Source organism: Arachis hypogaea, chromosome 16, assembly GCF_003086295.3.
Source record: "Arachis hypogaea cultivar Tifrunner chromosome 16, arahy.Tifrunner.gnm2.J5K5, whole genome shotgun sequence".
Classification (NCBI taxonomy): Eukaryota; Viridiplantae; Streptophyta; class Magnoliopsida; order Fabales; family Fabaceae; genus Arachis; species Arachis hypogaea.
The window spans coordinates 189,036-204,785 of NC_092051.1; the positions used below are offsets into that span (position 1 = coordinate 189,036).

The window sequence follows — 15,750 nt, forward strand, 5'->3', positions numbered from 1 at the left end:
GCCCACAGGGACTAGGAGAAAACTTTCATACCCGATACTCCTCCCAAACATCACGCATTCCATATTTCCATTTCCTTTCTTTTTCTACGACACGATAATAATATAAATAAATAAATAAATAAAAGAAGGTATTAGCAATTTAGCATACAATTGCAAATTTGCAATAGCAATAGCCCTCATTTTCTTGGGTTTCTGCTACTGCTCCAAAACAAACAAACGCACAAAGATCATCGCCTTCATCTCCGGTTACGGTGAGCACTATTTCCGCCGTTTCGGTTGTTCCTATCTTATCCTATACTTCATTCATTTTTTCGTTGTTAACTCTCTAGAATCTTCTATACCCTCAGATCTTACCGCTTCTTTCTCTCTCCCTGCTTCCTACCTCTTTCCCCAACGCCAACTTCTTCTGCTCACTCTTCGATCGGGTTCTGTCACCACTTTTTATTATTTTTTCCTTTCTAATGTAATTATACATCCTCTGCTGCTTTCCTTTTGCCCTGATTTATCTATCAAATTTCTCTCATGTCTCATTATTTTTACTCTCTTTATGCTGTTATCAAAATCTGTCCTAACTTTCAGGCATTTTACTTTTTACTAGTCCTATAAATCATTTCAAGAATTTCAAATATATCTCTGTATTCTTCAGTTCTCTTTGTTTATGTCGCGGATATAAACCTGTTCATTGCCATGCTTTGGTGCCGGGTCTAGATTGCTTGTGCTGTAGGAGACCTGTTATGTTATACTTTGTGGCCTCTATATGTCGTTATGTGTCCATAGAAATAAGCAATTTTTACTTGCAAAATGTATGGATTGGATGTCCATTCACCTAGTTGATATATTCGATGAAGATGAGGTGCCACGGCAATAATGCACTTGAGCGTCTTTATGAATAACGAGTTCTTGAGACAAGTAAATAGTACACATTACATAATTTTCTTTAATATCCGCATTCGTGATATGGCTTCCTTTTTAATGAATTTTGTAATTAAATGCCTGAAAATGAATGTTTACCTCCTATTTAATTGTTTTTTCTTGGCCCCGGGGGATTTTTTCTATAGAATTTTTTGGTCCGTGAAATTGTTGCTGAGAAAATAGCATGGCAAGTCAGGGCTCTAATGAAGGCTCTAGTTCCGGCATTACATCGGCTGAGTGTTCGGATTCAACTGTTCAACTCAACATCAAGACTCTAGATTCACGGGTCTATAATTTTCAACTGGACAAAAATGTAAGAACCATCTCCATTTATGTCAATTACTGGATTTTTGTAACCCCCCCCACCCACCCACCCAAAAAAAAAATTTTCTGCTCGTATATTAGACCATCAGATTATAATACTAGATTGGTCTTAAAAATGGTTTCAGATGCCTGTTTCGTTGTTAAAGGAGAAAATTGCAAATGAAATTGGTCTTCCAGTTGGTCAGCAACGGCTGATTTTTAGAGGAAAAGTCTTAAAGGACGAGCATGTGCTATCTGAGTATCGTATCCTTCCAATTGTGACTCGTTGTTTTTAGTTAGAATAATTTATGGTCGACTGGATGTTTTCGTAGTTGTTGAATAATTTGTTTATCTTTTTGTAAGCAAAGCACAATAGGTATGGCTAGTGTCTTCTCATTATTCAACATTGCTATCAGTCTGGCTTTTGAAAAAGAATGGATTTGATTTTAAGGCAGATGGAAATGATATAGCTTGAATCAAATGAGGAAATGAGTTTGTGTTTGAAAATTGTGGTGCTTATCTATTTGTTTTATACCATAATCCTTAACCATTGAAGATATCGAGAATGGGCATACCTTGCATCTAGTTGAAAGGCAACCAAATCAGTCACAGGCTTCTGGTAATAGTACTGCTGAGCCAGCTGGTGCTAATGGTAATGCAGGTATAACTTAAGGATGCATTCATGTTGAAGTTTTTTCTCCCCTCCACTAGGTTTCTGTCAGATTTAATTACATCAATGCTTTGTTGTATTGTACTGTACTAGTGATAAATCTTCTTATTTGGAAGGAAATGATGCAGCCTCCGTGCCTCCTCGTAACCGTGTTGGACAAATTTCACACAGTGTTGTTCTTGGAACTTTTAATGTGGGGGACCAAGGGGAAGGCATTGTTCCTGACCTTACACGGGTGTGTCTTTTGTAATTAGCATCTATATCTTAGTAGCTCATATTCATTGTTTATTCTGTTAAGTTTTCCAAAAAGTACTTTTGCTATTACCAAAGAAATATAGCTGTGCCATGTTTTCAGGTTATTGGGGCAGTTTTGAATTCTATTGGAATTGGTGGTCAGAACACAAGTAGTCCTCCCAATGCTACCCAACCTGCTACAGTTAGTATCGCGTTTTGTTTGAAAAGCTCTTTATCCCTTGTATTTGCATCATTTTGATATATATTTTTTTTGTACTACACATTTCCAACTTTTTTTAATCCAAAATTGACTTTGATCAAGTCCATAGCCTATCTGTTGCCTAGGTTAATAGGTTTTTAAGTAAGTTTCTTGTGATTTTTCTTGCAACATTCCTAAATATTGTTGTTTAGTCCCATCCTTTTGACATCCATTACCATTTCTAATAAGTAAAACGTGAGACATTTACTTGCTTATTACCTGCTTCAGGTGGCTTGTATTCCTTAGTGCATAAAACCTTCATATATATATATATATATATCCTTCCCAATATTTTTAAATATCAAGTATCTTGAGTTTTTATCTAATTTTGGAGACTTTATTTTCCCCAATTTTTTGGAGGGCTAAAATGTGTACTTTTCCTCATGATACTACTTGTTTGCTACGAATTGTCAAAGAGATTTGATGCGGATCACAGGCTTGTGCTTTGATGTTTGTGTATGTTGTTTTGCTGCATGCATTGTGCAATATATGTCCATTGAACCAAGTAGCCAAGTAGGTATGTATTTAAACTAGAGCTCAATCTATCTGTACAGGCTCCGCTAGGGAATGAAGCTGCGGGCGTGAATTCTGGGAATCAAAATGCATCTGGAAATCAAGCACAGTCTGGCCAGACATTTCCTGGTCAGGCATTCCAATCTCTGCCTCATGTTGTTCAAATTCCTGTGGCTTCTGGGGCCATACCAATCCCTTCTCTCAATGCTGTATGAACATAGTAACATTTATGCATTACTCTCCAAATCTTGAAATTTAATGCATTGTTGACTACAATTAACAATTTTCCTCATTCATTTTCTTTTACATTTCAGCCAATTCCTGATTCATTGAACACACTCTCTGAATTTATAAATCGCATGGAACAGACACTATTGCTAAATGGTGATGACACTGACACTTGATTTTTTTAATGTAAATGAAAAGGAAATGGAGTTATATAGATTTATTTATGCAGGTTATCAGTCAAATTTATCTTCAACTAATGCTGGAGATCAACGGGTTGAATTGCCTACCAATGCACAAGGGTTGCCGACAGTTGAAGCATTAAGCACCATCTTGCATCGTACAGAACAGTTGCTTAGTCATCAAGCTGTTGCTGCGATATCTGTAATTAAGGCTTCCCTTTTACAAATATTCATACTTACCCTTTTAATGATTTATTCGGGGGATGCATTTATTACTTAGTCTCTTGTTATATAAAACTTCCAATTTCCTCTTTCCTTATTGTCCATCTCTGATCAGTGATCACATATGTTCGCGCAATGAAGCATAGATACTAAACATAATACGAGTCTTAAGTTACTTCTGAGAAACACAGAGATATTGTTATCGCGATGAAGTTCATATTTAAATGTAGGATCATTATGTTTATTAACCTTTCCATCCTTATCATGTATCCTATCTGAATGTTTTATCTATAATTTGGGACTCTAGCATATTGCTGGACGGTTGGAGCGAGAGGGAACTTCGTCTGATTTAAGTATAAGGGATCAAATACAGTCAGAGTCAGCACAATTAGGACTTGCTATGCAGCATTTGGGCACACTTTTACTTGAGCTTGGCCGAACAATCTTAACCCTGCGCATGGGACAGTCTCCTGTATGTTTTCATCCTTTGCTTAAGGGATTTGGTTTAGTTTATTGTGTCAACAGATCCTTCAGGTTAATATTCAATTTTCAGGCAGAATCTGCTGTAAATGCTGGACCTGCAGTTTATATTTCTCCATCAGGGCCAAATCCTGTAATGGTTCAGGTTTGACATTTTTTAAATCTATAATGTTTTTTAATGGTGCTTCCAGACCAATTATTTCAGCATTAGGTGATGCTTCTTCAAAATGCAATTAATTAATTCAAACGGGAAACTGGAATTTTGCTTATGTCCTTGTTTAACATTTTCTCCAGTCTTTTGGACAGGTTGGATAGTGTTTACATTGTAGTTTCTGATGTTACTGATGTGCTATTTTCAGCCCTTTCCTCTTCAGACAAACTCACTATTTGGTGGTCCTATTCCTTCTTCAACTCCTCCAGCATTTGGTGCCATTGGTATTGGAAGTGCTCCGCGGAATGTGAACATTCATATACATGCTGGTACATATAACTAGTTCTGGGTTTTCTTTGAATCGTTCAAACCTTTAATAACTCTTCTTTGTACCAGGTACTGCTCTTGCTCCCATTGTTTCAGCAATTAGTTCTAGGACAAATAATGGAGAAGGGACAAGAAATGAAAACCGTAATGAGCCTGGCCCTGGGGATTCAGGTTCTGCACGTGCGTTGCCCGTTAGAAATTTCATGTCGGCAGCCTTCCCATCTCACCCTCCTGGTGTTGGAGTTGCCAGTGGCACACAGACTGGGTTAGGTGTTTCTACTTCACAGCCACCACCTAATTCAACTCCATGGTCATCTGCTGCAAATGAAGCGAATTTCTTTAGGAACTTAGTTCGTAATATACAAGGAGATAACACAGCTCCATCAGGTGCTTGTCAATTTCTTGTGCAAAATATGTAACTTCCGCTAGCATTCAAGTTTTTAAACTGTTTTTGCATCTAAACAGGTCAGATGGCATCAACTGGCCGAGACTTGTCTTCTGGTTCTGAATCAAGGTCTTCCCAGAGAGATGAGCAGGCAGATACCACCGGGATGAATGGCTTCAGAACTGCAACTGCATCCTCAGTTGGCTGTGGCTCTGTAAGTGGAGCTGTAGTACTTCTACCCATACCTAATTATATATCTATTCCCCATAAAAATTTTAATTGACTAATATTTAACCTCAATCACAACCAGCTCCAAACTGAGGCAGTGCAAACCTGTGATAATGATGAGAGAGTTGTTTCAGTTGACAATTACCCTTCAAGTTCTTCCGGTCAAGGTTTACAAAGCTCTTCTGGTGGAGAAACAACAGTGAAATCAGAACAAGTAAAGGATGCTCCATCTGCAAGTGCGAAACAGGGTGTAGCTGAACCTGCCAGAGCTGCTCCTCTTGGATTGGGCATGGGTGGCTTGGAGCGTAAGGTAAGCTTATTTGTGATTTTTTTCTGACTAAGATGCCTTAAATTTCCCCATTGATGTGGCATGCTCTGTGAAATGTATTTGTTCGCCTTGATGTTGGAATGGTATTTCCATATCATTTAAAAGGCTGCTGTAGTTTCTTCTCTGCTGTCCCTTCGAAAATTTTATTCATATATTTTAGAAAATGTAATTTGAGAGATGAGTCTGAATTTGAGCAGTGAATCCCAGTAATACATCAGGAGGTATTCTTCAACATTTTGTTTAAAATTATTTATAGACAAATTTATTTGTGAAAACAGAGGCGGACGCGACTTCAACCTCCTGTAAGTAAAGGCGCTGATGTATCATCCGGTTCTTCTGTCAACCAAAGTCACCAAACTGGAACAGAGGGTCAACACACATTACAAGCTCTTCCAAGTCATGGCTCTTCTGTGAATGCAAGAAATCCTAATAGACCATCCCAGCAGCCGCTACCCTCTAGTAATAGGCAGATTGATATGGCTGGTTTGATGTCTCAGGTTTTGCATAGCCCTGCTTTGAATGGTTTGCTTGAAGGGGTTTCACAGCAAACTGGGGTTGACTCACCTAATGGCTTGAGGAATATGTTGCAGCAGTTCACGCAGAGCCCACAGATGATGAACACAGTCAATCAAATTGTCCAACAGGTTGGCAGTCAGGATATGGGAAATATGTTTGCCGGGATGGAAAGGGGGCAAGGGGGTGGCATTGATTTTTCAACGATTCTTCAACAGCTGATGCCTATTGTATCCCGAGCGCCTGGTGGGGATACTCCTCCTCCACTATTCTCTGCTGTAGAACCTGAAAACTCCGATAATACAACTTTACAGGTCTGTACGCATATTCCTGTATTACTGCACATCCATGTTTTGTAATTTATCTGGGCTATTGAGAAAATAAGATTAGCTTCTAGTTACTTGCTTTGGTTTAGATAATCGTATCTTCAGCTTCTTTTGGTTTGCTCTCAACCATAATATATAGCTTGTTTCTTCTTCTCTCTTTGTTTCTGTCCCCCCCCCCCCCCTCTTTTTTTTTCTCTCAAAAAAAATTCTCAGTGAATCTATTATCATTAACCTATTTTCTAAGCTGAGGTGCAATAGTAGTAGTTACAAATGTATATTTATCTCCTATGTATTCCAGCTCAACCTTCAAGAAGTGGTGGATAGGATTGATCACTTGAGCCCACCAACAGATGTTTTCCGTGCTGTAGCTGAAAATGCCGTCCTGGTATCTGGGGGTGTAAATGTTACCGATGATATTCTGGATGAGTTATGCAGTAATGAGAGTCTTGCCAGCGTAAGTATTCTTTGGTGTTGTGCTTCTGCTTTTAAGCTTTTGCATACAGGTCTTGTGCATATGAACTCTTAAAAGTTGGACACACTTGATTGCGCAGGAATATTTGGAGACGTTGCGATATGATGTGAGACAGCGGCTAAATGGACATTCTGAGCAGGACAAGTCGTAATTGCAGCTTTTGTGGATATGTATTTTCTGCTTCATTGCCTCTATTTCGTGTGGCCATCCTAGGTGTCTTTCTAGTTTCTAGAAAGTTTGGGTAATTGTGACTAATTGGTCTGGATCATTCTGACAGACATCCAGATGGATGTGTGAAATTTTAATTTTCCCCACACGCCTTGGTTATAACTTATAACAATGAGGCGTTGGATAGCCCCACTTATTTTTTTTCCCCCTTGGATGGAGATAGCCCCACTTGAAATGGTTTAATACTTTTATCAACTTTTGGGCTAAATTCAGACACAAGAAGAATTCATCAAAAATAGTATCTGTACATGTTGCGTCCTTGCGGATTTTAGTGATCTGATTTCGTTACAACTATTGAGGGTCTTTAGTATTTGACCATTGATGTGGACGATATGATAGGTGATCTGATGGTGCAGGTGCAATCAATCGTCACCATTTCTGTAAATTGTAATGTGGGATTACTGATCTTGCCCCTGAATTGGGCTGGGTACACGTTTGGTTGACTTCAGAGGAGCTGAAGTACTAAGTAATAACACCGCCACCGTAAGTAGCATATACATAGCACGTAACTGGCGTGTTAACTCTCGAGAATCACCTAGAATGATTTTGCAACTCCATAGTCTATACCCTCGACTTGAGATGTAAAACGTAATTAGTTGGTAATAAACAAGGCTTCCAAGAATATTCAAAACAAGCATCATATTAGTTGCCTAACACTTGCGTTGAAGGCATGTCAAAATGACATCGTAACATTACATGAAAAGAAATCACTAATGTAAAGAAATCACTTCCTATGATTCTTTAAAGAGAATTGTTAGAGAATTATCAGAATTTATTGTTTGTGGTTATCTTTTTTAGTAATCAATCTAATATTTTTTATTTTAGTAATCTAACAATATATTTTTGTCTATATTTTTAACTATGAATGACTTATGACAAAAAATAATAAATTTTAATTGAAGAATGCTAAAGAGCCAGTAAGTTTTGTAATTTATAGTCATCAATTAGTCATTAATAATATTTTTAATGATAGAAGATTACATCTAATGGTGTGGAATTATTCATTTTTCTTTTACTGGTTAAATGATAGTCAAATTTTAATAAGAGTGCTAGTCACCTAAACTTTTTTATTTTAATTTTCATCTGGCATTCTTCTTCTTTAATGTAGTAATCAAGTTTCATTTCTTTTTTATCTTTGACTACTTGACAGCTGACCGTTATAAGTATAAATAGGTACAGGGAAGTAAAATTAAAAGACCAAAATTGAAAATTCAAATGTAAGGAGGAGGATAGCAAGAGGAATAAGATATTGTTAAATCAAGTAGAGAAGTAGCACCACCAACCCTTGGACATATTTAATAATGACAATCCTTGGACAGACTATAAGTTGTTGTCTTAGTCGGAATTTATAGGTGTATAGGAATCGAAATAATGCCTTAGATCTCTTTAAAATTGCTGTGTTAAAAACCATCGGCAGACAACAATTTTAAAGTTAATTGTGATGCAAATTTATATTTAAATTCAAATTTAGCAGACTTTGTGTGTATTATTAGAGATTCTTAAGGAGATTGAATCTCGGACTGCTTTGGAAGCATTCTCTCTTAGTCTATCATTAGATATAAATTATTTGTTGTTTGAAGGAAGTTGGTTTTAGTTTGGAATTGCAGTTTATATGCAAAACGAATTGCCTTGACATTCTACCCAAACAGATTTAGTTCATAAGATTGAGGAGCTTTTATCTCGTCTTTGCCTTGTTTATGTTGAGTGGGTGTTTTGGGAAGCAAATAGAGTTGCGAATTAAATGAATAAATATGGTGCCAAAAGTAACTCTAATATAGTAACTCTAATAATATTATTTGGTCCGAATCTTGTGTTGTAATCGGATATAGAAAATAATTTGCTTTGTTTCTTTAAATGTTTAGACAAAAAAAAAAATTCAGGTAGAGAAGAATATTAGGTGATCTAGTGAGGTGGAAAGAAAAAAGAGCAAAGGATCGAATGGGGCTGATGGGGAACGCGATGAAGGAAAAGGAGAGCTTGGTCCAGATGTTGGCGATGACCGCAATCCTTGGTCTGAGCGTGAGGTGTTTGGATCACAAGTACCGAATCCGGCAGCTTCAAAAGGAAACCACTGCCCTCAGACACACGCAAGTATCCCTCACGCGCCGCATCAAAAGCATCAAGCGTGCCCTCCTTCGCGAAGCTTCTCTCCACTCTCTTTTTCCGACCACAACAACAACATTGAATACTGCCCTCTCTTCACTGTGAGTTTAATTTTCGCAGGGATTTCCGATCTTGTTTAGTTCTTATGAATCAAAAACGAATGCGGTTATGATAATTACAACGGTTAATGTCTAGTGTAGTGAAACAATTAAACAATTATATTCTTTGGCTTATCCTCTTCTTAAGGTCATCCCTTCCATCTGGATTTTAAGAGTGTGATTCTATAATATATGGTTCCCAGTTGACGTGTTGTAGTTTTATTCGTCGTCGTCTCTGTTCTATATATAGTTTTGCTTTTCTTTTAATCAACCTGGATCTTGTCTGGTGTGCCACGCGTACTAGTGAATGCTTGCGATGATTATTAATTTTAGATTGATGATGTTGTTGACTTTTTGCATGGGTCAGTTAAAATTGGACACGTATATTATATGGTCACTGACTGCACTGGATTGACACCAGGAAGGTTCCTACGATATATATCCTGTAAATCTACCTAAATCATATGCTGGTCCATCCCATTATAAAATGTGTAATGGGTATTCAAGCCTTCAATCATATAAACTAATGCCACATGCAAATGAGACCAAATCGTTTGATTTTGGAAAGGAAATTCTCTTGTACAACTTGCAAGCTACGCGAATTATTGTAGATTTATCTCAAGGGATGGACCGATGGAGACGAAAAGACAATTATTTAATCTCATTACACTTTACTGCTTAGCTGCAGTTAAAGGGATTCAGATTTAATATATATTTTGCACATTTTTGAAACGGATACACCGTTCTAATTTAATTTTCTCAAACTTTAAGCAACTGATGGCTCTGTTTTTTTTATTACTTTGTGAAGAGCTTTGTCTTCTTTTCTTCCCCCTACCCTTTGCAACATTTATTGTCCAACGTAATTACATTAAGTTTGTTGAAACATAAAGGATAGCAAGAAGGCATAGTATTCAATGAGACACCGAATCCGTTGTTGGAAAAGGAAAGAGCAAAGATTATAGTACTACCACCGTTGTTTTAAAGCTTTATATAGCCATTAATTAATATAATGTTAATAGCTTTTTAAAAAACAAATTCTAAAAATTGACAAAAGAACATATGAATTTTTACACGGTTGTTAGATGTATATTTTAATTTTTTTAATGAATGATGTGTATACACTAATATCAAATTTTGTTGGTAATTTTTACCCTTTCGTCATCTAAATAATTTTTTTGGTAATAGTGGCTATTAGGTAGTATTTTATTTGCCATGGTAGCTCTATGCAATTCTTGTTTATTTTCATTAATTGTTTACAACATCTTCTTCATCTTTTCATCGATCTTCTATTTGTTTTTTTTTACCGATTTTTATTTACTTTTTTTACTCTGTTCCTAAATTTTCCAATTTTTTTAACATCAATAACTTTATCAGCCTAAACGAAATAATTACACCTCAATTTAACTTTTTACATTCATAAATTCGAGGGTAATTTCAACCATTTCACATAAGTTGTATAGTATTTATTATCATAAATAGAATGAGAAATCACATACGTCCCATAACAAACAACAAAAAAACAATCTTATTGTGTTTCATTTTATAGCAGACTCAAGTATTACTGCGTCAAACAATCTTATTGTGTTTCACTCTATAACAGACTCAAGTACTACTGCGTCAAGTATATGCAGATAGTCAGATACTGACCTTTGTTCTTCATTTGTTCGCATTGTTTTGCTTTCTTTCGAGCTTTGTGAATATCGCAGTAGAATGTTTAAGAATACTGACTGCATTCTTCATTTTGTTGCTTTCTAGCGTTTTGTTGTGGAAAGTTCATTGGTATGTATAACGGAGCATACCTATTTTTCTTGTAGAAAACTTACTGTTCTTGTGCTTATTTCATTTTCACTTTTTGGCTTTCTATTTAGGTGATGCACAGTTTCTGGAGGATGAAACCACAAAGATTTTTGCTCAGAAAGTAGCTGATCATTACAGCGCTAGATCCAACCAGACTCTAGAAGAACGGGAGGCTAGTCCTATAATTCATTTGAAGAAACTCAACAATTGGGTATATGTTGCATTTTGCAATAATGAATAGTTTGTTACAGTAAGAATATTATATGATTCTTTTTATTATTATCTGGGTAATTTTGTTGTTGAACAGATTAAGAGTGTCTTAGTTCAGCTTTATGCTCATCAAGGAGATGCAGTCCTTGACCTCGCCTGTGGCAAGGTGTCAGTGGTTTTTGGCTGCTGCTTATTATAGTAGAAGTTATTCCCAGGTTTTTAGCTGAGCATTTTCCCCCCATTTCATACATGTTTACCAGGGTGGGGATCTTATCAAATGGGACAAGGCCAAAATTGGATATTATGTTGGTATCGATATTGCTGAAGGCTCAGTAAGTGTTCAAAATTTTCTGCTTTGGTTTGCGTTATCATTTCCGATTAAATTATACTGATACGTGGTAATAAGTCCTTTTTGAACACTATTATTGAAATAAGCTCTGGATAGTTGTTATGCATACACATCTCTTGTTGATAAGTGGTCCCTCTTGTTGATAAGTGGTCTTTATTTTCTGCAAAATAATGTTAAGTCTTATTTTTGAGTACACATATCCCCATCATGATTTGAATTTCGACACAAGTGCATTTAGAGAGTTTTGCTTTCGGCATGTTATGTGCTTGTGTGGCATTAAACTTAGACCGTAAAATTTTTCTTTACATTTGGTCACTTATTTGTTCTAGTTACAAGTCAAGCTTCACTTTTTATATTTTTAACTATAAACTGATAGCAGTTTCATATCTTTGCTAGTAGTAGTGAAATTGTCATTGCAGTTTTATATTTCCTTCCATTCCAGGTGATGAGCTATATTTAATAGCTCAAGTCCTTCTTGTTCTCGGACTCATTGTGAAACATTGTATGCCTTATGTGTCAAGTTATTCCAACTGTCGTTTGTTTGTAGTCATCACTGTCAGCTCATTGAATTCACCAATCTGTCCAGATCAAAGACTGTCGCACACGTTACAATGGTGATGCTGACCATCATCAGCGACGTAAAAAGTTTTCGTTTCCTGCTCGCCTGATATGTGGAGATTGTTATGAGGTGATGGATTTTAGCCTACTAATGTTTTTAATAACATCCCAAAAATAAGATTTTAACCTACTAATGTTTTGAAGGGCAATTCAAATTTCGGAGGTATTTAATCTTACAGATGTCAATGCTTTGTTCCCCAGCAAAATGGGAGAAACCCAAACTCAAGGCGTGAGTCGGAAATAATAGAATGATAATGGCGAATATCAGATTCACAACCTTTTCTATTTCCCCTCAAACACCAATTCATATTGATCATTAAGAAAAGTTGAAACAGAAGATTGACACTTATTTAATATATATGTCTCCATCAAGTGACTTTTACATTCTCTCTTTTTGTTGCTTTCTTCTGGCATAAAACATATGCTATCAAATCCTTAAGTTAAATACAGCTACTTCTTCTTGTTCAAGCTGTTTCATTCTTTAAACTTATGTGTCATCACATTTCTTCAGATGAACAAGAACATCACAGAATGGTTCTGATCATGTTAAGTAAAATCTTTTTAGGTTAATTTTATCGTATAGAAACTAATATTATGATCATTGCCTTTCATATCAATTTGGGTCCCTTTTCATATTTTATTTATTAATTTTTTCTGAAAGCTGAATTAGTTTTCATTGCTTATGTCATCTTATTTCAGGTTCAGTTGGACAAAGTTCTTGTAGATGATGCTCCTTTTGATATTTGCAGTTGCCAGGTGAATGATGCACCTTTGAGAAATAAGCACTCCATCAATATATCTGTTGAAGTGGCTTCTCTTTGTAACTAGCTACTTTTGCTCTTATGCATAATATTGACTTGTTTACAGACGCCGTCCCGCCCACCTACCTGATTCGTTCATACATATTATACAATTTGTTCATATGTTGCACGAAAGCAAGTATGCATATTGAATACTACATCGGATTGTACATAAATACAGCAATTTTATGAAATAATTAGTAACAAATATAAGAAGTTAGGATAGCAGTATTTGATGTAAATATGCATCTGTGAAAAAAATAAAATATTGCACGACCCAGCTTCTTTCCATATTAAAGTGTATGTTGGTGTCTAATCTGAAAAAATTTATGAATCTGTAGTTTGCATTGCATTATTCATGGTCTACAGAGGCACGTGCCCGACAAGCATTGGCTAATGTGTCAGCTTTACTTCGCCCAGGAGGCATTTTCATTGGAACTATGCCGGATGCCAATGTGATAATCAAAAAGCTTAGAGAAGGTTTTTGGCACTTATAATCTTTGTTATTATTATTCTAAATCAATTTGGTTGTTCATAAATTCCTGTGGCATTGATTAATCCATGAAATCAACTGGCAATTGAAATAAGTTTTTGGGGTGTGTGTTGTGTTAGAAATAGATAAGTTTGATGGACATTGATTAACGTTCCCAATTAAGTCTTATAGTTCACATAGGCTTCCTTATATGTTTGAGGAAAAGGTTTTATTCAGAACTAGAGTACATGTAGGGATCTGATCTTTGTTTGGTGAAATGTCTGAAGGAAAACAGGGGGCTATTTTTCTAAATTAGTGCATTAGTGAAGCACTATCATATTCCTTTGCTATCTACAAAAATTTTAATGAGCTGTTCCCAAATAGCATTATGCTCCACATTTTTGTGTTGATTGTTATCCTGGATTCCCTTTGATATTGTCATAATTTTCCAAGTTCAACTGATGAATAAAATAGTTTGAATTAATATGGGCATCACAATAACTTTGATTTGAAGTGTTGTTATCTCTTTTGCATTAGCATTAACTTTTTAATAAAATTGTTGTTCTGTTCAACATTTAACTGTTTATATATAGCTGAAGGTCTGGCTTTTGGTAATAGTGTATATTGGGTGCGTTTTGATGAAGTATTTTCTGACAAGGTAATTTAGCTTCTTTATTCTACAACTTCATTATTTCCTAAAAATGGTTTTGTGAATTTTACTTCAAACCTGGACTGCTCCTGTGTGATACAGAAATTCAAATCTTCCAGCCCCTTTGGAATAAAATATACCTTCCATTTAGAGGTATCATTTCTCTTAAGTCTGCTCCTTTACTTTTGTATCAAATAGATGTTTTCTGATAACCCAAGACTGATTCTAAGTCTTGCAGGATGCTGTTGATTGTCCTGAATGGATTGTCCCCTTTCATGTATTCAAGTCATTAGCTGAAGAGGTACCACTGCCAAAAAAGCTTAAATGTAAAGGAGAACCATGCACCCCATTGCAGTCCTGACCAATGAAAATGAATATTTCTAGTTTCTTAGGAGTAAGCATTGGATTATAAGAGTTCATGCTACTAAGGATGCTAATTTAAATTTATTGTTCACAGTATGATTTTGAGCTCATTTTTGCAAAGAACTCTCATGAATTTGTGCATGAGTATCTGAAAAAACCTGAATTTGTGGAGCTCATGCAAAGACTTGGTGCATTGGGTGATGGCAACCAAGACAAGAGTAAGGCTTTGTGCCAGTGCTGTTTGTTTTATTAGTTCCAATGATAATCATTGGACATAAATTTTCAGTGTGCTGCTGACAATAGAGAATATGTTTTGTTTCCATGTCAGGTACACTATCAGCCGATGAATGGGAAGCTGCTTATTTATACATGTCGTTTGTGTTGAGAAAGGTCAGTGACTAAGTTATTGTGTTTGTTATTATTGATAATGACGCCATTGTCAACTTATTGTAAAAATGGTCACAGCGAGACCAACCAGAAAGAACCCAAGTTAGTGGCCAAAGAAAGCGGGGACTGATGCATATCTCAGAGCAAGACATAATGTACATTAGCAGTCATTAGCAATATCAGAACACCGGCTGGATTATTGAATACAATCAAACAGCACAGGACTTGGAGCTGCCTGCCTGTGTTTCCCGTGTTAACTACTGCTGGTTTGATCTCACAATCTTGAGCTTCGGCAGATTTTTATGTTAAATGAAATAGTCAAATAGATGTATTTTGTAGGTCCACTATAAATAATTCGATCAACTTCATTGGCCTCAGTATCTTTAATACATTCTGTAAGAGAGCTTAACTTTAACAAATTCACTGGTTTTCCTAGGGAATCATTCCCCCCCGGTTAATCAGCCAACAAAATAGAGAACTAATAAAGATTAAGGATCTGGGTTGTAGAGAAAGAAAAGAAAATTCTAAGAGAAGAAAAATATTGTCTGATTGTTATTTAAAAAAAAAAGGTTCCTGATCTTTTCCTTAAATGGATTAATTGATTTCGGTAATTACATTTTGTGCTCGTGTATCTGTTTTAAAAGGGCAATAATAAGTGAAATTTTTAACTGGTTAGACAAGTAAAACTCGGGAGGAACTGAGTAAAATCATTGACAACAAATTAAATTGTTTAACCATTTTTTTCCTAAGTTAGATCTTATCATTCACAATTCTTGATTTATTAATCCTATGTTGATTGTACATATATATTTTGCATTCCATTTTATAAAATATAAAATTTAATTAGATGTAATATCACTACTAGGAAAAGGAAATAGATGTAATATTAGCATATTGTACAAATTTCACAAACTTAAAACAAATCTTTTCAGATCTCCATCCTTAT

The 15,750-nt window shown here is 35.8% G+C and overlaps 2 protein-coding genes across 14 annotated transcripts; both read left to right on the forward strand.

The window, feature by feature from the left end:
- Nucleotides 1-34: 34 nt before the first annotated feature.
- Nucleotides 35-7,249, forward strand: LOC112754274 (uncharacterized). 9 transcript variants are annotated; one of them, XM_025801843.3, is made up of 19 exons: nt 142-251; nt 348-463; nt 1,059-1,225; nt 1,362-1,479; nt 1,772-1,876; nt 2,002-2,120; nt 2,241-2,321; nt 2,933-3,100; nt 3,206-3,275; nt 3,349-3,500; nt 3,828-3,992; nt 4,074-4,145; nt 4,360-4,480; nt 4,548-4,865; nt 4,944-5,077; nt 5,174-5,401; nt 5,698-6,246; nt 6,557-6,712; nt 6,810-7,249. In XM_025801843.3, the coding sequence occupies exons 3-19, from the start codon at nt 1,097-1,099 to the stop codon at nt 6,879-6,881; spliced, it is 2,757 nt and encodes a 918-aa protein (XP_025657628.1). In that variant the 5' UTR covers nt 142-251; nt 348-463; nt 1,059-1,096; the 3' UTR covers nt 6,882-7,249. The 9 variants fall into 9 exon arrangements, with proteins under 9 accessions (XP_025657627.1, XP_025657631.1, XP_025657630.1 ...); XM_072219171.1 differs by having other exon boundaries at nt 147-251; nt 2,014-2,120; XM_025801842.3 differs by lacking the exon at nt 348-463 and having other exon boundaries at nt 35-251.
- Nucleotides 7,250-8,840: 1,591 nt separating this feature from the next.
- Nucleotides 8,841-15,402, forward strand: LOC112754425 (mRNA cap guanine-N(7) methyltransferase 1). 5 transcript variants are annotated; one of them, XM_072219177.1, is made up of 13 exons: nt 8,841-9,162; nt 11,028-11,167; nt 11,264-11,332; nt 11,427-11,498; nt 12,102-12,203; nt 12,833-12,889; nt 13,275-13,413; nt 13,999-14,063; nt 14,157-14,207; nt 14,293-14,355; nt 14,512-14,635; nt 14,721-14,807; nt 14,883-15,402. In XM_072219177.1, exons 7-12 carry the CDS (start codon nt 13,374-13,376, stop codon nt 14,762-14,764), a joined length of 387 nt encoding a protein of 128 aa, XP_072075278.1. In that variant the 5' UTR covers nt 8,841-9,162; nt 11,028-11,167; nt 11,264-11,332; nt 11,427-11,498; nt 12,102-12,203; nt 12,833-12,889; nt 13,275-13,373; the 3' UTR covers nt 14,765-14,807; nt 14,883-15,402. The 5 variants fall into 5 exon arrangements, with proteins under 5 accessions (XP_072075278.1, XP_072075274.1, XP_072075277.1 ...); XM_072219173.1 differs by having other exon boundaries at nt 14,746-14,807; XM_072219176.1 differs by having other exon boundaries at nt 14,341-14,355; nt 14,746-14,807.
- Nucleotides 15,403-15,750: the final 348 nt, after the last annotated feature.